Source organism: Microcaecilia unicolor, chromosome 13 (genome assembly GCF_901765095.1).
Source record: "Microcaecilia unicolor chromosome 13, aMicUni1.1, whole genome shotgun sequence".
In the NCBI taxonomy this organism is placed as follows: domain Eukaryota; kingdom Metazoa; phylum Chordata; class Amphibia; order Gymnophiona; family Siphonopidae; genus Microcaecilia; species Microcaecilia unicolor.
Window position 1 is genome coordinate 84005796 of NC_044043.1, and position 24348 is coordinate 84030143.

Consider the following 24348-nt stretch of genomic DNA (forward strand, 5'->3'; position numbering starts at 1 on the left):
GGAAGTGGGAGAGATGTCAAGGTGTCAAACCTCAAGCACATATAGCTGGGGTGCTCTCCCACGTTAGCGCATATTTTCATGCTCAGCCTCTGTCTATGCTATTTCATTACTGCATTGGGGAGCAAAATGTATGCATTACCCTTGCATCAGAAAGCTGTATATGGAGCTTTACAAAACAATTCTAATGCAAGACTACTGCATCAGCCAATCTGAGACTTCATTTTATACTAACTGAAAGCCTTTGAAGCAGTGTACATTCAGCTGCAGTGGGTATTTTTCTCTCCCTGGAAGTAACACACTCTAGATTTGTACCTGACGCAATGGAAAATTAAGAAATCCTTCTACTAAGCTGCAATAAGAAACAGCTTTTGCATGCCCTTACATGGGTCTCTCTGGTGTGCTTTGGCCATTTTTGCCACAGCAGTGAAAAGGGGCCACGCACTTAACACTAGCGTGTGGCCATTTACAAAAATTATTACAGGAACACTTACTACCACCTACTTTGGAGGTGGAAAGAGCTCCCACATTAACTATGTGCTGACCAGTTAGCACGCAGTAATGCAGCAGTCCTGTGCTAACTAACTGGTTAGCACAGGACTGCTCACTCTCTAACCACAATGCATCCCCTTAAAAAAAAGAATAATTACCATGCACTTAGAGTGCACTTTAGCATGTCCCTAGTTAGGCCATTTTCTTGCATTAGGTATGCATATGCGGTAATTGTAATATGTAAACTGCTTTGACCGTAACCACAGAAAGGCGGTATACCAAATCCCATCCCCTTTCCCTTTCTCTAATGCAGCTTAATAAAAGGGCCCCTAAGAAACTAAAGGTCGAAGATGCTGCAGTGGTATTTGAATTGGGTTCCTCTGGTTCCCAGCCCACTGCTCTAACCGTTAGGCTATTCTCCACGACACTTGGACATTTTTTTAATTAACCTGAACTAGTATGGTACACGTTATTGTGCTCTGAAACATAGGAACTTGGATCCATCAATAACTGCAAGGCAGCAACTACAAAACCCAGCATACCCTGGGACAACCCCAGCTCTGAGTTGTTCTGCCCATGGCGTAGCCAAGGGTGGGCCCAAGCCCAACCAGTAGCAGCATACCTATGATGTGGCTGGCAGGGATTCCCAAGCCCCACCAGCTGACAACTCCCAATATCCCTCCTCCTCCTGCATACCTTGTAAATAGCAGATCTTAGCATCAGTTTGAGGCAAGTGATGCCAACTGCCGTTTGGAAGAGTGCTGGCTGCTCGAGGAGGAAATCTTTAGGTGGCAGAGTTTGGGGATCCCCGCCAACTCAAGTATTTAATATTTGGGGTTTGTGGACAGGGAGGGGTGGAGAGAGGAGCATCCGGAGAGGGGCCGGGGGGGGGGGGGGGAGGTAAATTCCATGCCCGCCCACCTTGGGCTCAGGCCCACCCAAAATTAGCCATCTGGCTACGCCCCCAGCCCTCATTCATAAACACAATAATCAAAGTTGCCAGGTGGGCGGTTTTCCCGCCCAATTGGGTCGCAGCGGGAAATTTTTGACCGCTGCGGGTTGCGGTTTTTTTGGGTGGCTTTGATTTCAGTTGGGCGGGTTTTTTTTCTTCGCCGGCTGTGGTTTTTCGCCCCGCGGGGAGCGTGGTTAATGACAGCGGGGGTGGAGCTGATGATGGCAGGGGTGGAGCTGATGACGGTGGAGACGGGGTGTGCAGTTTGGGCGGGTTTAGAACTGGTTAGGGTGGCAAACAGTGTTGCCAGGTGGGCGGTTTTCCGCGACCCACCGCGGGAAACTGTTGCGCGCGGCGGGTTGCGGTTTTTTGGGCTTGTTTTGTGTCTTTTGGGCGGTTTTTTTGAGCGTTTTTTTCCGGCCGCGGGGGACGGGGTTAGTGACGTTTTGGGCGGGGGGCCGATGACTGCGGGGCCGGGGGTGATGACGCGGGGGTGGGGGTGTCAGGGGCAGGGTTTGAGTTTGGCCGGGTTTTGGGCTGGATTTGGGCTCGTTTGGGTGGGAAAAAAATTTTCCACCTGGCAACCCTGAAAAATTATTTAAATCTGGCAACCCTGAAACACTGACCTGTGTAGGCGTCAGGAGCACCACCGCGCCTCCCTTGGGGACCTGCAGGGCGGTCAGGGGCTGGGACCCGCCGCTGCCTTCTCCTCCGGTCTCCGGCTCGGCCTTCTCAGCCGCAGTCGGGACGACATTCGGCGTCAGGGCCTCGGCGTAGCCGCGCCACGACTCCCAATCCACGTCCTCTGACGCCCGGCACAGCGCAGCGCGCCGCCGGCGGACCTTGCCCAGAAGCCCCTCAGCCGTCAGCTCCCGGAGCCGCGCAGGCCGGTGCAGGCTAATCCCAAGCCGGGAGCGCGGCCGCAAGCGAAACGAGCGCGACTTCATCGCGCGGACGCCCAGCGTTCCGGAGAGCAGCGTTCCCACGGCCCGACGCGAGGAGCTTAGAAATCTCGCGAGAGCCATATTCTGTGTTACGTACACGCTGCAGAATCTCGCGAGAATTATCAATGCTCAGTTCCAGGAAGTTAGATTGAGAACCAAAGAGGTTGGGTAAAAACAGGAGCCGAAGTGACGTCAAAACGTTGAGGACAATTAAGTTAAGCTCTGTTTCCCCTTCCCCGCGCAGTCGTCATCGGCGTACACGCGAAACAAAGCATGCAAGCCTATTCGCTGCTGCATCCATGTTGTACGCGTGCGTAAATTTGGACACACACGATCCGCACCTAAATTTTGCATGTGGCCTGGAAAAAGGGGCAAGGAAATGGGAGGGTCATGGGTGTTAGACTGCCCCAATTTGACTGCCCCTTTCGGACTGACTGTTCACTTGTCTTTTAGATTGTAAGCTCATTGAGCAGGGAGTGGGACTGTCCCTCTATGTTAAATTGTACAGCACTGCGTAACCCTAGTAGCGCTTTAGAAATGTTAAGTAGTAGTAGTAGTACAATTATAGAATACAGGAGGTTCCATGCGTAAACTTAGGTGGGGCATTTGCACCATGTTTTCGTTGGTGCAAAATGAATGTGCCTAAATTTACATGCAGCCCCTGGCGCAGCTTATAGAATAGCGCTTAAACGTTTTTTCCATGCCAATAGAATAGTGTTTTGGGCCCTATTAATCTGCATTATGTAGTTAATGCGGGAATTACTGAACGTTAACAGCATGGGCCTCTGATAACAGTTAATAAAAGTTGCACTGCAGAAAGGCTTACAGTAGAGTCCAGTGCAGATGTCTAAGCATGTGGTTTCTACCATGAGCATAATACCATGTCATGCAGAAAGCTAAGGGGCCCTTTTACAAAGGTGCGCAAGGGCCTGCGCGTGTGCAGCGCATGTCAAATTGGTATTACTGCCTGGCTAGCACACACACCTGGCAGTAATTCCAAGTTTGGTGCACGCTGAAAACAGTAGAAAATAATTTTCTATTTTCTGCCGCAGGGGCGTTCCCAGCAGTAATCGGCAGTTGGCGCACGCTGGATGGTTACTGCGTGGGTAACGCGTGAGCCCTTACCAGTAAGTCAATGGGTGGTATTAAGGGCTCAAGCCGTAAATAGACGCGTGCTGGTTTTCATTTTGCCACACGTCCATTTCCCAGCTCTCCCCCCCCCCCCCAAAAAAACGCTTTTGTCCAGACACGCTAGAGAAGTGGTCCAGCGCTCATCCAATACACACACCCACACTAGTACAGCTTACTTTTTGGTACACCTTTGTAGAAGGGTCCCTGAATGTACTCAAATTTTAGGAGCAGAAACTTGTGGGGGGCAGTGTGTCATTTGCATGCACACAATGGTTTCACAGTGAGCATGGCTTCTTTGTGTGCACGTCCAAAGGAAAAGGAAGGTATGAGCACACATCGGTGCCTATTCCTTTGCACCTAAATGTGCATTTTGCAAACATTTTTGGAAAACATTTTTGCAAACCACATTATTCCTGTGACCGCCTCAACGCTATCTGGATAGTGCCAGGATGGTCTGCGGGCAGATTTGGGTGGAGTCTGAGCCAGAGAAAAGGATATCACCAACGGTCAGCTCTGATTCTGGATATTCTGTGCCAGCCGGTACCTGGTTACTGATGCTGACTATCTGTTTTTTTCTTAAACTGTGGTGGCCAAAGTGTAGAAAACAACATCGACCACCATGGCTCAATATCAGAGGTTCGTTAGTTGTGCAGCATTTACAGGGCTGATTTCCTTGAACTCAAGGTTTTGGTTATGTGTTTACTGTGAGGTCCTGGTACTAAGCTGTGCTACGAAATGGGCTTAACGTGCTCTTACTCAGTCCTTCCCATGCATTAAACCCATTTCTACCGCAGCTTAGTAACAGGACCCCACAGTTATTTGAATTTGCATTGTTGATACTTTTTTCTTTGTGTAGTTTTGTATTTTATGTATATTGTATGATGGTTGTTTTTTTAATTTGTATGTTATCCACTTCAAACTTGGTTTTGCTAAATAAAGTTGGAATATAAATTGATAATTAGGTAAGAAGAAGCTGTGAGATTACACAGCACAACCCATAATCTATTACCTTAAAAAAAAATAGGGATTCGTGACAAAAAAAAAATTAAACAAAATCGTTTCAGGTTTCCTCTTACATATTTGCTTGTAGGAAGCTCTTTGGAGATCTGCTTTCCCTGTTTTAAATATCTGGCTCCAGCAGGTTGAGGTTTGAAAGCAAATGAAGCTTCCCAAAGGTTTAAAGCATTTCATATGTACAGATATATCACTGCTTGTTTGTGGGAGCCTCTGTACATCAGCAGAGCATTTCTAGTCCATGCAAATTTACTAAAAAAAAAAAAAAAATCTAATCTGGAACCATACATACTAACAAAATACCAGGATTGCTTTGTCACCAGATTTATAGTAAAGATTTGATTTCATTTTTCAGGAAGACATGCTGTTTCCTAAAGACCTGATTTTCTTTTTGTACACTTTTGTTGTCCTGGATTTGGCTTCTCTTGGTCAGACCTGTGATCAACCTTCTGAATTTAGTGTTCCTGGAGACTATATCATCGCTGGAGCCTTCCCAGTTCACAGTGAAACCATGAACACCAAATCCTCTCCTGAAGTAGATGTATGCGAGCGGTAAGTGAGAAACACTGTATGTGAAGTGAGTTAGATGAGGAGAAGTAGATTTTTATTGACCAAAAAAAAAAAAAATAACCTAGCATGAAACATCTGATTTTAAAAAGAAGTGCGACAACTTTCATCAACAGAAACACCACTTGGTTTGGTTAGGGTGAAGTTTCTGTGCTTGACGGACCACTGCAGCCTGCTTTTCCAAGGGGAAAATCCTGGTATTTGAAACTTCAATCTGCTTCCAAATTAATTATTATTTGTTTCATTTGTATCCCACATTTTCCCACCTATTTGCAGGCTCAATGTGGCTTACAGGGGACCGTAACGGCGTTCGCCAGTTGCGGTGTGAACAAATACAGGTGTTATTGATGGTAAGAAGGATCGTGTTTGGTAGATACATAGGGGGAAGTTTATTTATTTATTTGTTGCATTTGTATCCCACATTTTCCCACCTACTACTACTTAACATTTCTAGAGCGTTACTAGGGTTACACAGCGCTGTACAGTTTAACAAAGAAGGACAGTCCCTGCTCAAAGGAGCTTACAATCTAAAGGACGAAATGTCAAGTTGGGGTAGTCTAGATTTCCTCAATGGAGGTATAATGGTTATGTGTCGAAGGCGACATCGAAGAGGTGGGCTTTGAGTAAGGATTTGAAGATGGGCAGGGAGGAGGCTTGACGTATGGGCTCAGGGAGTTTATTCCAAGCATAGGGTGAGGCGAGGCAGAAAGGGCGGAGGCTGGAGTTGGCGATGGTGGAGAAGGGTACTAAGAGGAGGGATTTGACCTGTGAGCGGAGGTTTCAGGTAGGAACGTAAAGGGAGCTGAGGGTAGAGAGGTAATGAGGGGCTGCAGATCGAGTGCATTTGTAGGTAAGTAGGAGAAGCTTGAACTGTAAATGCAGGCTCAATGTGGCTTACATTATTCCGTAATGGCGATCACCATTACGGCGTGAGGAAATACAAATTGGTATTGCATTTAATGTTTATAAGTTAGGGAGAGGGGATGGGGTTAAGGAGTGTCTATTACAGTCTTCGGTTTTGCAGTGTCGCAGGGACTTGGGTTTTTATGTTGGGTCGGTGGGGTATGCCTTTTTGAACAGGTTTGTTTTTAGTTCTTTCCGGAAACTTAGGTGGTCGTACGTTGTTTTTACTACTTTTGGCAGTGCATTCCATAGTTGTGCACTTAAGTAAGAAAAGCTGGATGCATACGTTGATTTGTATTTGAGTCCTTTAGTACTTGGGTAGTGGAGATTTAGGTAAGTTTGTGCTGATCTTGTAGTGTTTCTGATTGGCAGGTCTATGAGGTCTATCATGTATCTTGGGACTTCTCCGTAGATAATTTTATGAATCATGGTGCAGACCTTGAAGGCAATGCATTCTTTGGGAGCCAGTGCAGTTTTTCTCGGAGTGGTTTGGCGCTATCATAGTGTGCTTTTCCAAATATAAGCCTGGCTACTGTGTTCTGGGCGGTCTGAAGTTTCTTCATAATTTGTTCTTTGCATCCCTTGTAAATTCCTTTGCAGTAATCTGCGTGGCTTAGGGCCATTGATTGTATCAGGTTGCGAAATATAGCTCTCGGGAAGAATGGTTTCACGCGTTTGAGTATATTAAAGAGATCACAGCTGAAATGAAGGCATATTTTGTCTAACTGAGTATATGCAGGGGTTTCCAAGGGCTTCTCACCAATGGACCGATGCTTGGCACTAGAGGCTAGGGTTACCATATATCCGGATTTACCCGGACATGTCCTCTTTTTGAGGTCATGTCCGGGCAACCGGGCGGGTTTTGCCAATCTGCCCGTTTGTCCGGATCCTAGGACGGCCCACCCACCAGCCTGCCCGTTTGTCCAGAAATCCAGACGTGCAGGACGTCAGAAACAGAAGGAAGCCTTGCGCGGGAAGAAGAGGACCTCGGCTGGCGGGGGTTGGGGTCCCCCGCCAGCAAAGGCAGGCGACGGCGGGTTGGCGGTAGGAGGGGGGGTCGAGAGGGTCGTCGGCAGGGGGGTCCAGGACCAAATCTACGGGGGCCCAGGCCCCACGTAGCTACGCCACTGGCCAGGATTTACACCATGTTTCAGTTGGTGTAAATGGATACGCACAGATTTAGGCACTGAAATATCAACTAAGCTTATTCTATAATCAGCCCCTAAATCTAGGTTCGCTGGCAGGGGTCTCCAACCCCCACCAGCTGAAGACTTTGTCCAGCGCTGGTCTGCGGTGGTGCCACCACATCGCCTGCCCTGCTCTCTCTTCCCCTCATGTTGGGTAAGCTTCTTTTAGTGAAATTGAGCAGTTTCACTAAAAGGAGTGTGCTGGACATGAGGGGAAGAGAGAGCAGGGCAAGCAATGCAGCGGCGCCGGAGTCCAGCACTGGACGAAGTCTTCAGCTGGCGGAGGTTGGGGACCCCTGCCAGCCAAGGTATTTGCAGCAGTGGTGGGCGGCAGAGGGGGGGGGGTGGCGAGGCAGTGGAGGGGGCCAGCGACGGGGTGGCGACCAAAATGTGCCCCCCCCCACCACCACCTTGGGCTCTGGCTTCCTCCCAGCTCGAGGTCTGGCTACGCCCCTGCCTGTAGCCATCTGTGTCAGACGTGTGAGTTCTTGTACCAAGTAGAGCGCTGCTGAGCCCGGTACTCGGCCCAGGTTCTGCTTGGCAGCCGGACAACACCGGATTTCACCTGTGCTGACCGCTGTTCCCCAGAGGTTGACCCCCCTAGGTGCGGGCGGCCTGCAGGGCTTACGAGATGGAGCAGGAAGCGGGGTGGTGAACGTAATGACCAGACAGGCAGCAAGCAAGAGAGTGATCCAGGTACATGCAAAGTCAGAAGGCAGGCAGCAGGCAAGGGAGTAATCCAGGAACAGGCAATGTTAACAGGCAGGCAGCAGGTCAAGAGAGTAATTCAGGTACAGGCAAAGGCAGCAGGTCAAGAGAGTAATCCAGGTACAGGCCAAGTCAGTAGGCAGGCAGCAGGTCAAGAGAGTAATCCAGGCACAGGCAAAGTCAGCAACGAGGGACAAAGTAGAAAAGAAGCACACTACTGAGCAGGTAACACCTACCAAAGTGGAAGCCAAAGCATGGAGTCCAGGAAAAGCTCAGCTGATAAAGTGCTGGAGTCTGACATCAGCAGGGACCAGCAGGGAGAAGGAGCACAGCCCTAGGACAAGAGCAGGGGAAGGAGGAACCAGAAGACCTATAGGAGAGAAGGAAGGGAAGCCAGGCAGAGAGAGAGCAGACTCAGGTGCGTGGAAGCAAAGCAATCAAGGAGCCTGGAAGCCAGGCAGAGAGAGAGCAGAACCAGGTTCATGCAAGCAAAGCAATCAAGGAGCCTGCAGCCAGAGAAGAACTACACACACATGACTCAGGGCTGTGCCAGTCAAGTGTGCATGTCGATGGGACCTCGTTCAGCCCGAGGACGCCACTTGCGTTGAGGTAGGGGGCATGACAGTGCTGTGATATCATTTTTGTCCAGTCCTCCTCTGTTTCTGTTCCACAGGGTTACGACCCCCAGCTGTGAGTATCAATTCTACTTGACAGTTTTGCTCTACCATGAATTGCATTTATCAGCTTTTCTCCTTTTGTTCTGTTAGATCAGACTTCAATGATCATGGCTATCACTTATTCCAGGCTATGAGATTTAGCATTGAAGAAATAAACAACTCCAGCCACCTGCTCCCAAATGTGACCTTGGGATACGAGATCTATGACACCTGTTCAGAATCTGCTAATTTGTATGCAGCACTGGATTTTGTCTCCCTTCATGATTTCCGCTACGTGAAGATGCAAAACAATTTCACCAGCTATCAGCCTAAGGTTATAGCTGTGATAGGACCTGACAGCAGTGAGCTTGCTTTCACCACGGCAAGCATACTTGGTGTTTTTCTCATGCCACAGGTAAGATGTTCAGTTTTGTGTAAAGTTCATAAAAGGCAGAGGCCTGTTAGCATGGACCATGCATAAGGAAGGAACAGCAGACAAAATCATGATTTAGACTTATATAGTATATATCTGCGAGGCCATAGGCTCATTTTGTTTTTAAATAGCAGGATTTTTATTATTTATTTATGTATTTGAATTTATTTACCGCCTTCTTGAAGGGATTCACTCAAGGCGGTGTACAGTAAGAATAAATCAAACATGAGCAATAGACAATTACAGCAGTAAAAATATTCAAATAATGCAAAGTACGGCATAGGATACTACTTACAATGTCAACACAGTATGCAATGGTCGCTTTACTCATACTACCCCTCTCCTCAAGACCCTTCACTGGCTCCCTCTCCGTTTTCGCATCCTGTTCAAACTTCTTCTACTAACTACTACTGCTACTACTACTTAACATTTCTAAAGCGCTACTAGGGTTACGCAGCGCTGTACAATTTAACATGGAAGGACAGTCCCTGCTCAAAGAGCTTACAATCTAATAGATAAGAGTGAGACAAATATAGGACAATCAAGCCATTGTGACATCACTGATGAGGTTGGCTCTTAGGCATTGGTGGAATGAGGCATTATGACATCACAATCTCAGCTCTGGTTAAATCACTGCTATATGTAATACTACTACTACTACTACTACTACTTAACATTTCTAAAGCGCTACTAGGGTTACGCAGCGCTGTACAATTTAACATGGAAGGACAGTCCCTGCTCAAGGAGCTTACAATCTAAAAAGACAGGTGTACAATCTAAAGACAAGTGTAGAGTCCGTCTGGTAGGTAATACTATATCTCATGAGAGGTTAGGTGCCGAACGCGGCATTGAAGAGGTGAGTTTTAAGCAGAGATTTGAAAATGGGTAGGGAGGGAGCTTGGCGTAGGGGTTGAGGAAGATTGTTCCAGGCAAAGGGTGAGGCAAGGCAGAATGAGCGGAGCCTGGAGTTGGCAGTGGTGGAGAAGGGAACTGACAGGAGGGATTTGTCCTGAGAGCGGAGGTTACGGGCGGGGACATAGGGGGAGATGAGGGTAGAGAGGTAGTGAGGAGCCGCAGACCGGGTGCATTTGTAGGTAAGGAGGAGAAGCTTGAATTGTATGCGGTAACTGATCGGAAGCCAGTGAAGTGACTTGAGGAGAGGAGTGATGTGAGTATATCGGTTCTGGCGGAATATAAGACGTGCGGCAGCGTTCTGAAACCTATAAATGTACTCACTCTGCTGCTCCCCAGTATCTCTCCACACTCGTCCTTCCCTACACCCCTTCCCGTGCACTCTGCTCCATGGATAAATCCTTCTTATCTGTTCCCTTCTCCACTACTGCCAACTCCAGACTTCGCGCCTTCTGTCTCGCTGCACCCTACGCCTGGAATAAACTTCCTGAGCCCCTACGTCTTGCCCCATCCTTGGCCACCTTTAAATCTAGACTGAAAGCCCACCTCTTTAACATTGCTTTTGACTCGTAACCACTTGTAACCACTCGCCTCCACCTACCCTCCTCTCTTCCTTCCCGTTCACATTAATTGATTTGATTTGCTTACTTTATTTTTTGTCTATTAGATGTAAGCTGTTTGAGAAGGGACTGTCTTTCTTCTATGTTTGTGCAGCGCTGTGTACGCCTTGTAGCGCTATAGAAATGCTAAATAGTAGTAGTAGTAGTAGTAGAACATTTTAATTGACAGTGTAGGGTATACGCAAAGACGGAACATACAGATAGGTAAGAGAGTAAAAGAGAAGGTCAGAAAGTAAGGTCACTTTAGCCCCAGTTTCCCCACAGGAATTTAATTTCCTGCAGCTTGAAGAGACCTAAAGTCCACAGGGCTCAAAACACTCGTGCAAAAGTAAAAGGGTGGAAAAATCACCACAAAGTTTGGTAATTAAACTCAACAAACGTGATCATCCTAACATTATCCCTGCCCGGGCCATCCTGTAAATACAAAGGATTGGATATTATACATCATAATCAGGGGCGGCCCTATTGTGAGGCCACCTGAGGTGGGGGCCTCAGGTGGCACCCTTCTGAGGCAGCATCGCCTCTCGCCTTTAATTCTCCAACCCCTTTCCACCAATTTACCTTTACTTTCTTGTTTTTCCAAAGGCAGCGGCAGTGATTCCCAGAGGCTGCCCTGCTGTCGGTCCCGGCTCCTTCTGTCTACCGTAGCCCGCCTCCAAGGAAACAGGAAGTTACGTCAGAGAGGTGGGCCACAGTAGAAAGAAGGGGCCGGGACCAGTGGTAGGTCAGCCTCTGGGAATCGCTGCTGCTTCCTTTGGAAAAACGAGAAAGAAAATGGTGGAAGGGGGCTGGGGAAGGAAGGGGGAGATGGCAGACTGTGGCAGCAGTGGCAACTCTTTCCTTGCCTCGGGGAGGGGGGGGGGGACGATGTGGCGGGGCAGTGGTGGCAGCTCATTCCTTGCGTCGGGGGGGGGGGGCAGCAGCTGCTTATTGTTCACCTCAGAAGAGGGCATAGGTTTGAGGGTGAAAGAGGGTAGACTCACAAGTAACCTGAGGAAATACTTCTTAATGGAAAGGGTTGTATTCTTGGAACAGCCTCCCAGTGGGAGTGGTGGAGACGAAAAAGCTTGGGGATAAGTACATAGAATCTCTAAGGGAGTGGTAGGGAAAGTAGATGGCATGGATGAGCCATCTGGTCTTTATCTGCCTACCTTTTTCTGTGGTTCTACGTGTGAGGGAAGGAGGCAGAGTATGGTCTGGTCATGGGCCTGTCTCTGAGATAAGCACCTAACTTACAAAATACTCTAAGTTATGCAATACTTCAAGGCACAATTATGTGCCAACGGTTATACAACTGCCGTTGACTTGGCATAACTGTTGACACCTAACTGTAGGCGCATCAGTACCAGCTTACACTAGTATCGTATAATGGAATCTTGGCTCTAAGATGCCGTTATAGAATTGGCACTAAATGCATGGCATTGGGGCACCTAATTCATGGTGCCAATTTATTGAATTGCTACCTAAGTTCTTTTCCTGCCTTCTTTCTTCTCATTGCCGTTTCGTGTTCAGTTCATGTTTCTTACCCTTGTTCATAAGATACTCTATACCGGCTGCCCATCCTATCTGTCTGCCCTAATTTCGTCCTATACCCCGGCCCGAGCCTTACATTCTGCTCTAACCTTCCACCTTTCCCTCCCTCCTACTCGCTCTTTTCGGCTTCAGACCACCCAGCATGCAGCTTTCTTATGTGTGGCCCTTTCCCTATGGAATGCCCTCCCTCTCTCCCTCCCTTCGTGCTGAACAGTCGTACCCCCCATTTCTGGGCACTTTTGAAGACCCCCACCTTTTTTCCCTTAGCCTTTTCCTCTTTTGTCACTGCATGGTGACGCCTGGCCGCCGGACCAACTTCATTGTGGTTATAAATTCTCCACCGTCCTTTCCTAAAATTTTGATGGAGTTCCTTTCCCCTTTGATGATTTATTGTACGCTGCTCCGGATGCCCTGCCAAGGGCAGTATATCAAGCACTCAACAAACTAAACTAAACTATTCTGTGAACTGTTACAGGTCACTAATGCTTAATCCATCCAATGTTATTAACCCTAACAGATCAGCTATGAGGCCACAAACGAAGTGTTGAGTGTGAAAAGGCTTTATCCGTCCTTCCTCCGAACTATTCCAAATGACAAGCTGCAGGTGGAGGTGCTGATTCTTGTGCTCCAATACTTTAATTGGACTTGGATAGCGATCGTGGGGAGTGACAATGACTACGGCAGGCAGGGGTTGCAGAGCCTCTATGACCTGACGGTAGAAAACGAAATCTGTGTAGCTTATCAAGCCATCATTCCCTATGTGACCAATGGGCAAAGAGCAGAAGAAGTGAAACAGATCGTCAACAGCCTCAGGCAAACTGGAGTTCGAGTTGTTGTGGTTTTTTCCACCAAGCGTGTGGCCAAAGTGTTTTTTGAAGCTGTTACGCAAAAAAACGTCACTCAGATGGTATGGCTTGGCACAGAGGACTGGTCGATGTCACCATGGGTTTCCGACATACCAAATATTGAAACCATTGGCACGGTGATGGGCATTTCAGTGAAGCAAGTTGGACTGCCAGGTCTGAGGGAGTTTGAGAGCGCCTGTGTGAATTCAGGAAAGAACAGCGGCAGCCAAATGGAGAACTGCAATCAGATCTGCCATAAGTGCCAGTCATTCAGCCCTCAGAGCTTGCCCACGCTGAGTGCCTTTGACCTCCAGGCCTCGTTCAATGTGTACACTGCGGTCTATGCCGTGGCACATGCGCTGCATGAATTGCTTGGCTGTGGGTCAGGAGCATGCAGCCGGGGCACCTTTTTCCCATGGCAGGTAGGTGAAATTTACAACAGCTCGTAATCAGAGATGCATTTTCAGCCTGGCTAATCTGTTGGCCATCCTGTCCATCAGAAAGACTTTTGGTCCATCCTTGTTTGTCAGTTCCAAGCGTGCAGGGTTCTGTCCTCCTGTATCTTGTATTGACACAGCAGGATGGCCAACCCCACACTGCTAACTGGATTAGAATTTGGCTATTAAATAAACAACAGTGTTGGCTGGAGGACCAGCAAGAGGATGAGACCAACATTATTGTTATTGCTCCCCACTTCTGCTTTTTTCTCCACCCTTTCCCCTGCCAACCCTGGTGCTCTACACCTTCCCTCCGTGTTGTCTTTGGTTTTGATGGTACCATCGTATTATCACATGAGCCAACAAGGCTGAACGGGAACTCAAACACACAAAAGGAAGGGAAAAAAAGAACAGAGAGAAGTCCCGGAAAGGACTGGCACACAGGCCGCGCACACTGCACCACACACAGTCACAAACGAAAGGTCACAAGACCAAACACACAGATACTAACAACAACCAGAATAAAGGGTGCCACACAGCTTAAACGAATGAGCGGCCTTCACAAGATCCAAACAAGAGCTATAGCAAGTATAGGGTAAAAGAGAAACCACATAAAGAAGCAAGGTTGTGCCTCATCCAGTGGCGTCGTGAGGGCAGCTGACACCCGGGGCGGGTCGCCACTGCGCACCCCCCCCCCCCCCCGGGTGCAGCGCGACGCACCCTCCCCCCTCCGTAGCGCAATCCCCCCCTCCCCGCGAGAACATACCTGGAAGGCGGTGAGGGGTGGGCGGGAGGGCCAATCCGTCTGCCAAGTGCACGCCGCTGGGGGGTGTCGGCGCCTCGCTGGTTCCTTGCTCTCTCTGCCCCGGAACAGGAAGTAACCTGCATGCACCCGGCGTGCACCCGGGGCGGACCGCCCCACCGCCCCCCCCCCCTTCCTATGCCACTGGCCACATCCACTCAGATTCACACATCCAATACAGCAAGCAAAGGGTAAAGGGGAGCCACACAAAGAAGCAAGGTTGTGCCTCATCCACTGGCGTCGTGAGGGCAGCTGACACCCGGGGCGGGTCGCCGCTGCGCACCCCCCCCCCCCCGGGTGCAGCGCGACGCACCCTCCCCCCTCCGTAGCGCAACACCCCCCCCCCCCCGCGAGAACATACCTGGAAGGCGGTGAGGGGTGGGCGGGAGGGCCAATCCGTCCACCAAGTGCACGCCGCTGGGGGGTGTCGGCGCCGCGCTGGTTCCTTGCTCTCTCTGCCCCGGAACAGGAAGTAACCTGTTCCGGGGCAGAGAGAGCAAGGAACCAGCGAGGCGCCGACACCCCCCAGCGGCGTGCACCCGGGGCGGAGCGCCTCACCGCCCCCTCCCCTTCCTACGCCACTGGCCACATCCACTCAGATTCACACATCCAATACAGCAAGCAAAGGGTAAAGGGGAGCCACACAAAGAAGCAAGGCTGTGCCACACAGCCTCTTAGATTCAAACGTCAGATAAGTAGTTCACACAGGTTCAAACAGGAAGCACACCCACAGAGAAACAGTACAGGGCACATACAGCCAAACAACAGATACAGCCGGTAAAGGGTTAAGGCGGACTACACAGAGAAACTGCTCAAGCTACACAGCTTAGAGGAGGAGCAGTCCTCACAAGAACCAAGCAACAGATATAGCAGGTAAAGGGTTAAAGGTAAACCCAAACAAAGGAAGAAAGCTCCCATGGACTCACCCAGCAAACAGGGCAGGAAAGGGTGAAATCAGAGCACACAGGGAAGCAGCACACAGCTGAACAACAGCAAAGCAATCAGAGGGAGCCGACTCCCACAGAGCAATGCAGAACCAAAGCAAGCTCACAGCTGAAGGAAAGAACGCTAGAGCATCCTATGCAGGCAGAGTGTCACGTCTATGGCCGTGACCACCCTCAGCCTTACCTTCTTTCTGGGGGTCAGCAGCTCTGCTGGCTTCTGTCTGTGTTTGTGTTTGTCTTGTCTCTAGTCTCTGGGCTGATTTGCTTCACTAGACCTCACCTGTGTGTGCTATGCCTCTCTAGGGAGCCAGCATCTAAGATGGCTGCCACCGGCTCTGTGCCAGCTTCCAAGATGGCTCCTGCTTGTCTTTCCTGTGGGCTCACTTCCTATGTGTGTCAAGCCTCTCTTTGGGGTCTGTGTACTTTCTGCTTCTGCCCTACTGCTGGTGACTCATCAGTGAGAGCCTTCATAAGGAAGTGCTGTGCTTGCAGTCAGGGCCTTTGCATAAGTGTTATGCTCTTAGGCCAGGTCAGGTTAGTAAGTGTCTGCTGCACTACTGCTTAGCCTCTCTCTGGGTTCCAGCCCAGTTTCTTTCTGTGTCTGTGTCTCTGTTGTCCTTCCGTGGGGGGGGTCTTCCCTGCTACTGTCTGTCTGTGGACTGCGGGTCCTTCCTGGCTTACCCTGTGTTTGGGGTGAAGCCTCTGTTCCTGGCTTACCCTGTGTTTGGGGTGAAGCCTCTGTTCCTGGCTTACCCTGGGTTGGGGTGAAGCCTTTGTCCAGGTTTGTTCTCTGTCTGTATGCGAAGCCTCAGCCTTTGTGGGTTCCCCAGTCAGTGTGTGGAACGGCTGTGGCTTCAGACCCTTGGCCTGTTCTTCCTGGTTACTCTGTTTGCTGTGCTGCCTGCCCAGACCCTTGGCCTGTTATTCCTGGTTTGCTCTCTTTACCCTGAACCCTGCCTTGCCTAGCCTGTGTGCCTACCCTGCTTGTATATCCTGAGGGTATATCCTGAATCCTGTATCTGTCTGGCTAGTGTGTTTTCCTGGGTGATTATTCCTGTTTCCTGTCTCCACCTAGCTAGAGGGTTTACCCTGTGGGTATTCCCGGATTCCCGTTCTGCCTAGTATGTTGCTGCCCTAGTCCTTGCTCCTGCTAGCTTCTGTACGCCTTGTGTTCCTTGGTCTGTCTTCTGGGTCTTGCTAGTGGCTGTGCAGCAGCACACTTTCTGAGTCTAGTTCCGTGCCCTGTCACCCTCGTGTATCCCAGACCCAGGGTGGGTCCTCTGGATCTTCAGTTCCTGCCTTATCCTGCAAGTCCTGCCGGCCGCCTGCACTTCGGAGCTCAACTCCGGAGGAACGGTGGCTAGGTGCAGGTGAAGCTGTTCCTGTCTCATCTGTTCTAGTTGCCTGCCTTGTACTACTCCAGTCCAGAGTTCCAGTACTGCTCTTCTGTGTTTCCAGTCCCGAGGTGGTCTTGCCTGCCGCTCCTCGGCAGTGGCCCAAGGGCTCACGAACTCCAGTCCTGCCTCGAGGACCTGACAGAATGCCAAGGCCCTCGAGAACGCAACACAGAGGTAGGCTTAAATAGGGTCTGGCGTCTGATGTCAGCTGCCTCAGACCTCAGCCCAATCCCTGACATGACCAAACAGGAGCGAGACCCAGTCGCTACCCTGCCTGTCCTAGTTGGATCATAACAAGGATATTGGGCTAGATGGACCATTGGTCTGACCCAGTAGGGCAACTTTTATGCTTTTATGACATATTCACTTTCTCCTACCCTACTTATACCATAGGCGCCGACTCCATGGGTGCTGTGGGTGCTGGAGCACCCCCAATATTTCAACCACCGGAAGTTCCCTTCGCCAGCCCAGAATTTTAAAAGTCCCTCCCTCCCTTCGAGTTCCGGGCCCCCTCCCTCCGAATTTTAAAAGTCATCATACCTCATCGGGGTTACGCCGGCAGCAGCAGTGAAAAGCGTGCAGGCTCGGCGCTTCAGCCCTTCCCTTCTCTCTCTTTCAGCTCTGGCCTGCACGCTTTTCACTGCTGCTGCCAACGTAACCCCAACGAGGTAAGATGACTTTTAAAATTTGGAGGGAAGGGGCTCGGAACTCGGAGGGAGGGAGGAGGGGCCCTGGAACTTGGAGGGACCCTGGAACTCGGAGAGAGGGGGACCCTGGAACTCAGAGGGAGGACCCTGGAACTCGGAGGGAGGGAGGGGGGCCTGGAGCTCGAAGGAAGGGAGGGAGGGATGGGGGCCTGGAACTGGTAGGGACTGGAACTGGGAGGGAGGGAGGGGGGCCTGGAAGAGGGAGGGATGGATTGGAACTTGGAGGGAGGGGGATGGGAGAGGGGGAGGGGACAGGGGGAGGGAGGGGGGAATGCACTGCCTGTAAAAAAAAAAATTTCAGCACCCCCAATCATTTTGAAAAGTTGGCTCCTATGACGTATACCACTACCAGTTCCGTGAGAACCAGAAACATGCAAGAGTGCATATAAAGGACAGAGATGGGGAAGTACGATTTTGTATCGCATGCATTTATTTGACATATCAAAGCAAGCATAGTGGGCAACTAAGGATTTCTTGTCCTGCACTTTCTCCTCGTTTCCCTACCTATTGTGTCTCAGCACACCGAGTTTAGTCTCGAGTAAAACAAGTTCTCTGCTTGCATTTTCCCAGCTTCTGGAAAGAATAAGGAGCATCAGTTTTACTCTTCACAATCAGACCATATATTTTGATAAAGAAGGGGATCCTGTTATTGGCTATGACATAGCTATGTGGGAGAGGACAAGGGAGAGCTGGTCTAGTGTTGCGATTGGATCGTTTCACCGAAATCCAAGAGGATTGGACATCATTACAGGCAATCTGAAATGGCACACAAAGGACAACCAGGTAAAGTAAACATATCTTAATCCTATAGATAGTTCCAGGCACCAGCAGAGAGGAGTTGATCTCTGTCTTTGTACTGGGCCCTTCTGTGCCACATAATAAGGGGCTACAGGCCAGAAAAGGGTGAATCATGCAGGGGCGTATCTGCACTCTGGCGGTAGGGGGGGCCAGAGCCAGAGGGAGGAGGCACATTTTAGCCCCCCCTCCCGGTGCCACCGATCCCCCCCCCCCGCCACTGCCAGACCCCCCCCTCGCCACCAATGACACTCTCCACCCCCTCACGCCGCCGCCAACCCTCCCCCGCTGCTGTCACTTACCTTTGCTGGTGGGGGACCCCAACCCCCCGCCAGCCGAGGTCCTCTCTTCCATGCAGGCTGCAAGTTGCAATGCTTCCTGTTCTTCTGAGTCTGACGTCCTGCACGTACAACGCGCAGGACGTCAGACTGAGTTCCAAATTCTGAGTCTGACGTCCTGCACATTGTACGTGCAGGACGTCAGACTCAGAAGAACAGGAAGCGTTGCAACTTGCATCCTGCATGGAAGAGAGGACTTCAGCTGGCGGGGGCTTGGGGTCCCCCGCCAGTAAAGATCGGCGACGGGTTGGTGGCGGGCAGGCGGGAGGGAGGGTTAGGTGGAGAGGGTCGGTGGTAGGGGGGTCCAGGGTGAAATCTGCGGGGGCCCAGGCCCCTGTGGCCCCACGCAGATACGCCCCTGGAATCATGTATACTAAAAGACTGGGCACTAGTGGCAAAGTCAGGGGGAGCTTGGGGGCTCAGACCCCCTCCAAAATTGAAGCACCAGATGAATAGCTGGTGGGGTGCACAAGCCCTGCCAGCTAAAAGATGTTCGCTGGCCGAGCCCCCATTCACGTTGCGTCAGCAGTAAGGAAGCCGGAAGGCTGCTTCTGCCATAGACGTCGGCACTTCCGTTTATGTTTAGTTCTGAGCACGTGCAGAATAACATACACCTTGCATGCATTGTTCACAAGCAGGTCCTTTCTGCCTGTGTTTGTTCCCACCAGGTTACCATGACAAAGTTTTCTTTCACTGAGGGGACAAGTGTTGTCATCTCTTTTTTAGGTTCCTGTATCAATTTGCTCAAAGGAGTGTGAGGCAGGAGAAATGAGGATGCAAACTGGTGTCCACCAATGCTGTTTTGTGTGTAAACTGTGTCCAAAAATGACTTTCCTAAACAAAAGTAGTAAGTATGAGCATTAGTTCCAGCACAGAATATTCCCACAGTGTTGCCTCCCTATGACATCACATTTTACTTGCATTTTTTTTGTTGAATAAAATTATGGAAGACCAAGACCGGTGGCCACAGGTGGGAAGGCTCCAAGATTAGAAGGTTGAGCATGCATTCATTCATTCATTATAGGGACAGCCCCCACCCACCCCCCAAAAAAAGACCTGTTGTCTTGTAGCCCACTGTAACGTAGTAGCATAGTAGATGACGGCAGATAAAGGACTAAAATACAAGCTGATGCATGCCACTTCCTTCTCTTACATGAGCACGCAGTTATGGAACGCACTACTTACAGACCTGAAAACAATCAACGATATAACTATCTTTCGCAAAGCTCTGAAGACATACTTCTTCAACAAAGCCTACAATGAGAACCGATAACCGACAACCTCATTAATTCACCTCACCAACCCACTCAGTTATGAAGATCCACCTACATAACCCCCGATCACTCGCTCCCTTCTCTCTCCCCTACTCAATCTCTGCACAATACTAGCTGTATATGATATCTTGTAATGACATTGTTAACAACATTATGTAAGCCACATTGAGCCTGCAAATAGGTGGGAAAATGTGGGATACAAATGCAATAAATCAATAAATAAAGACCTGTACGGTCCATCCAGTCTGCCCAACAAGATAAACTCATATGTGCTACTTTATATGTATACCTGACCTTGATTTATCCTTGCCATTTTCGGGGCATAGACCGTAGAAGTCTGCCCAGTACTTGCCCCGCCTCCCAACCACCGGTGCTGCCACCCAATCTCCGATCAGCTTCTGAGGATCCATTCCTTCATGTTTATCCCACGCATTTTTGAATTCCGTTACCGTTTTCATCTCCACCACCTCCCGCGGGAGGGCATTCCAAGTATCCACTACTCTTAACTCTCTCTGTGAAAAAATACTTCCTGACATTTTTCTTGAGTCTGCCCCCCTTCAACCTCATTTCATGTCCTCTAGTTCTACCGCCTTCCCATCTCCAGAAAAGATTTGTTTGCGGATTAATGCCTTTCAACAAATATTTGAAAGGTATTAATCCGCAAATCTGCATATTGGTGTCCAGTAATGTGCAGCACAGAGTTGGGGGCCTGATATTTAAGATTTTCTAACTCTAAAGAATAGAATAGGAGAAAACCTTGAATGGATCGAGCCCCCCCCCCCCCCCCCTCCACCCACCGCCATGGTCATGCACAGAAAAGATTTGGCCATATCATGACACAAAACTTTGTCTCCTATCTGCATCTTATTAACTACATTTTTCAGTATATGCAATAGTTACAGCCCCACATGAAACTGATTTCAGTCTTTGACGGTTTACTGCTTACATGATTATACAGGGCTATAGAATATTTGTGATGTTCAGCATTTACCCTCTGCAGGGAACCATTGAAGGGCAGCCTGATTCTATGCAGAGTTTGATGCCTTTCATGGGACCAACCTAAAAATTAGCCAAAGGCAGTTTTCTGAAAGGGCTTCAGAGACCACATTGGTCCATTCTTATGCCACACAATAATGTAACACTGCAGGGGTTCTCAGGAGGGGTTAAGTGGTGATTTGAATAGCATCAAAAAGTGGATGCATGGTCTGTGCTTCCTTCCTTCAGCCTTTCTGCAACATCTAAGGTCTCAAACAGTATCATTAGATAATCTCTATGTTGATATAATAAAAAGTCTCAGATCCTGCCAAGTGCCTGTTTTTTTTCTACAGGACTGACACAGCAGCTTGAATTATGCAACAGTGCATTGTAATTTTATTTCTTAAGAATAAATTACAAAACACTTCATTACCAAAACACATTTCCTAGTTGAATGATAAATGCAACAATGACAGACTACTTGAGACATGTCTGTTGCCCTTGCTGACCTGAAACACATAGAGCCAGATGCACAAAACCTAACAAGCCCATAACTTGCATTTTAAACTGGTTCCAGGCAGTTTAAAACGCAAGTAGTTTACCGGGGGGGGGGGGGGGGGGGCATGCACCAAGGGCATTTTTCCTGTCACGGTAGCAGGCAACGAAAACGGAATGCAAATTATCCAAAGGCTATTATAATGAGATGCACTACCGTTTTTCCGATTCCCTTACCGTGGAAACCCTAACGTGAGGTCTGCACCTCTCGTTAGGGCTCCTGTGAGGGAATCGGAAAGGAAAAGGGCCCCAAAACAAGGTAAAAAAGAAAAAAAAGCAGCGAGCGCACATGATTGGCGTCCTTTATGGACGTACTCTGCCTGCGCTTGCGAGGGACGTCTTTTCACCGTTTGTTTTTTTTTTTTAGTTTTGTCTCCCCGGCGCTGCTCACCTTCTGTAGCAGCGAGGAGAAGGGAATCGGGGACCTGCGAGTCGATCCGGAGTTCGGGACGTCCCTTTCCATTATGCTCCTCTTCCAGGTCTCTTCAGCCAATCAGAGTGCGTGTAGCTGACATCAGCAAGCTAGATGCGCTTTGATTGGCTGAAGAGACCCAAGAAGAGGAGCATAACCGAATAGGACGTCCCGATTCTCCGACTTGCTACCAAGGTAATGGTGAATGCAACGGAGCTACAATGAGTAGCTCATTTGCATTCCCTTTCCTTAGTGAATTCCCGTTCCCTACCGATTCGCTATGGAATCGGTAGGGAAGGGGAATTACCAACGACCTTAGTGCACCTTCCTCATACTTTTTTATTGTCCTCCATGATTCTCTGCCTGGTGTTAGTATTTAGGGAGGGGGAGGGTTGTGGTTGGAGGGGAGGCTAGCATCAAACTGTTCTACATTTTAAGCAAACATTTTTTCCATTTATTTCCTTTGCAGACTTGTATGAGTGCCAGCCCTGTTTGACACATGAGTGGTCCCCACCAAAGAGTGAAACCTGCTTTAACAAAACCATTGAATACCTTTACTGGACCGAGCCAATAGCCCTGGCACTTCTGTCTGCCACCATTGTCCTTTTCTTGTTGGCCATGGCCATCGTTTTAGTGTTTGTGTTGAACGTGAATACACCAGTGGTTAAGTCTGCGGGTGGAAAGATGTGTTTCACTATGTTGGGGTCCCTGGTTTGTGCATGCTGTAACCTATTCTGCTATTTTGGGGTGCCCACTAAGATGACGTGCATGCTAAGACAGCCTGTTTTCGCCATTAGCTACACAGTGTGCCTCTCCTGCCTGGTTGTGAGGTCATTCCAGGTGGTCTCCATTTTCAAGCTGGCAGCCAAATTCCCCACGTTCTATGATTTCTGGGTGAAAAAGAACGGACCGACCATTTTTATATGCGTGAGTTCAGCCATTCAGATGATCATTTCCATCATTTGGATCAGCAGCCAGCCGTCTGTGCCCATGGAGGACTCTGATCATTTTGAGAATCAGATTATTTTGCAGTGCTCGGAGAGCATTTCCGCAGCGGCAGTGCTGGAGATTCTCTACATCGGTTTGCTCAGCATTTGTTGCTTTGTGTTTTGCTACTTGGGGAAGGATTTGCCGGAAAATTACAACGAGGCAAAATGCATCACCTTCAGTCTGCTGATCTATTTCTTCGCCTGGATCGCGTTCTTCACCACCTACATAGTCTACAAGGGTAAATACATCACAGCAGTCAATGTCCTGGCCATCTTGGCCAGTTTATTTGGGATCCTCGTAAGCTACTTTGTACCAAAGTGCTACGTCATTCTTCTCAGAAGAGATCTGAACACCACAGAGTATTTCCAGACCTCAATCCAAAACTATACCAGAAATAAGAATTCTGACTAAGAGCAGGACCACAGCAACGTTAGTGGTCAGGTTTCCACAGTCCTTGGAACCAGGGGTGTAGCCAGACTTCGGCGGGAGGGGGTCCAGAGCCCAAGGTGAGGGGGCACATTTTAGCCTTCCTCCCCCTGCCGACAACCCTCTCAACCCCCCTCCCATCGCCACCCCGCCACCGTCGCCTACCTTTGTTGGCGGGGGACCCCAACCCCTGCCAGCCAAGGTCCTCTTCTTCCAGCGCAAGGCTTCGTTCTGTTTCTGTGAGTCTGACGTCCTGCACGTACAACGTCCTTGTGCCGGAAGAAGAGGACCTCGGCTGGAAGGGGTTGGGGTCCCCTGCCAGCAAAGGTAGGCGACGACGGAGGAGGGTTGGTGGTGGGAGGGGGGTTGAGAGGGTCGTCGGCAGGGAGGTCCAGGGCCAAATCTATGGGTGCCAAGGCCCCCGTGGCCCCACATAGCTACGCCACTGTTTGGAACCCTTTTATGTGACCATGAGGGTCCTGTTTTTTTATTTTAAGGGGCAACTGCTAAGGGTTTAGGAATATAAGCTGCCCCACTAAGAGCACCATGGTGGTAATTCAGTACAGGTCGCCTAAATCATTGACGCCGACTCCGTGGGTGCTGTGGGTGCTCGAGTACCCCCAACAATTCACCCACCGGAAGTTCGGCAGAGGAAGGCAAAGGTGACCGACCATCCCTCCCTCCAAGATGGGCGTCCGGTCCTCCCTCCCTCCTTCCTTCCTTCCTTCCTTCCCTCCGAATTTTAAAGTCATCGTACCTCGTCATCGGGGGGGGGGGGGGGGGGGGGGGGGGGGAGGGAGGGTTAAGGAGGCAATCAGCAACCGTGTGATGAAAAGCGTGCACAGCACTGTCTGCGTGCCAGCTTCGGCTTCACTGAGTCTTCTCTCTCTCTCTCACAGCTCTGGTCCCACCCTCATTTCCTGTTTCTGCAAGGGTGGGAGTCCAGAGCTGTGAGAGAGACAGAAGACTCACTGAAGCCGAAGCCTGCAAGCAGACAGTGCTGTGCACGCTTTTCATCACTGTTGCTGACTGCCTCCGTAACCCTCCCCTCTCCCCCTCCCCGACGATGAGGTAGGATGACTTTAAAATTCGGAGGGAGGCACTATCTGTAGACGGAGGGAGAGTTGGTATTTATTTATTTATTTATTTATTGCACTTGTATCCCACATTTTCCCACCTATTTGCAGGCTCAATGTGGCTTACAAAGACCTTATATGGCGTCGCCATACCATGGTAAAGAATACAGTTGGTGTTACAAAGAAGTTAAGGAAAACAAGAGGAATTGGTCAAGCATAGAAAGATACAGTCTGATAAAGGTGGTTAGGTGTTGTGGTTTAGTTAGTTATGGGTTTTCATGGTAAGCCTTGTTAAAGAGATAAGTTTTCAGAGATTTGCGGAAGTT

At 49.6% G+C, this 24348-nt stretch overlaps 2 protein-coding genes across 2 annotated transcripts in view; one reads left to right on the top strand and one right to left on the bottom strand.

Moving 5' to 3' along the window:
- Nucleotides 1–2466, bottom strand: part of NOL9 (nucleolar protein 9) — a 40521-nt gene extending 38055 nt beyond the window's left edge. The window contains exon 1 of the mRNA XM_030185739.1: nucleotides 2068–2466. Coding sequence (XP_030041599.1) covers nucleotides 2068–2466 — 399 coding nt within the window. The remainder of the gene's footprint in view (nucleotides 1–2067) is intronic.
- Nucleotides 2467–4891: 2425 nt separating this feature from the next.
- On the top strand, nucleotides 4892–22931 carry TAS1R1 (taste 1 receptor member 1). The gene is made up of 6 exons (XM_030222159.1): nucleotides 4892–5082; nucleotides 8663–8966; nucleotides 12567–13316; nucleotides 17752–17964; nucleotides 19041–19161; nucleotides 22000–22931. Exons 1-6 carry the CDS (start codon nucleotides 4892–4894, stop codon nucleotides 22929–22931), a joined length of 2511 nt encoding a protein of 836 aa, XP_030078019.1.
- The last annotated feature ends 1417 nt before the right edge of the window (nucleotides 22932–24348 follow it).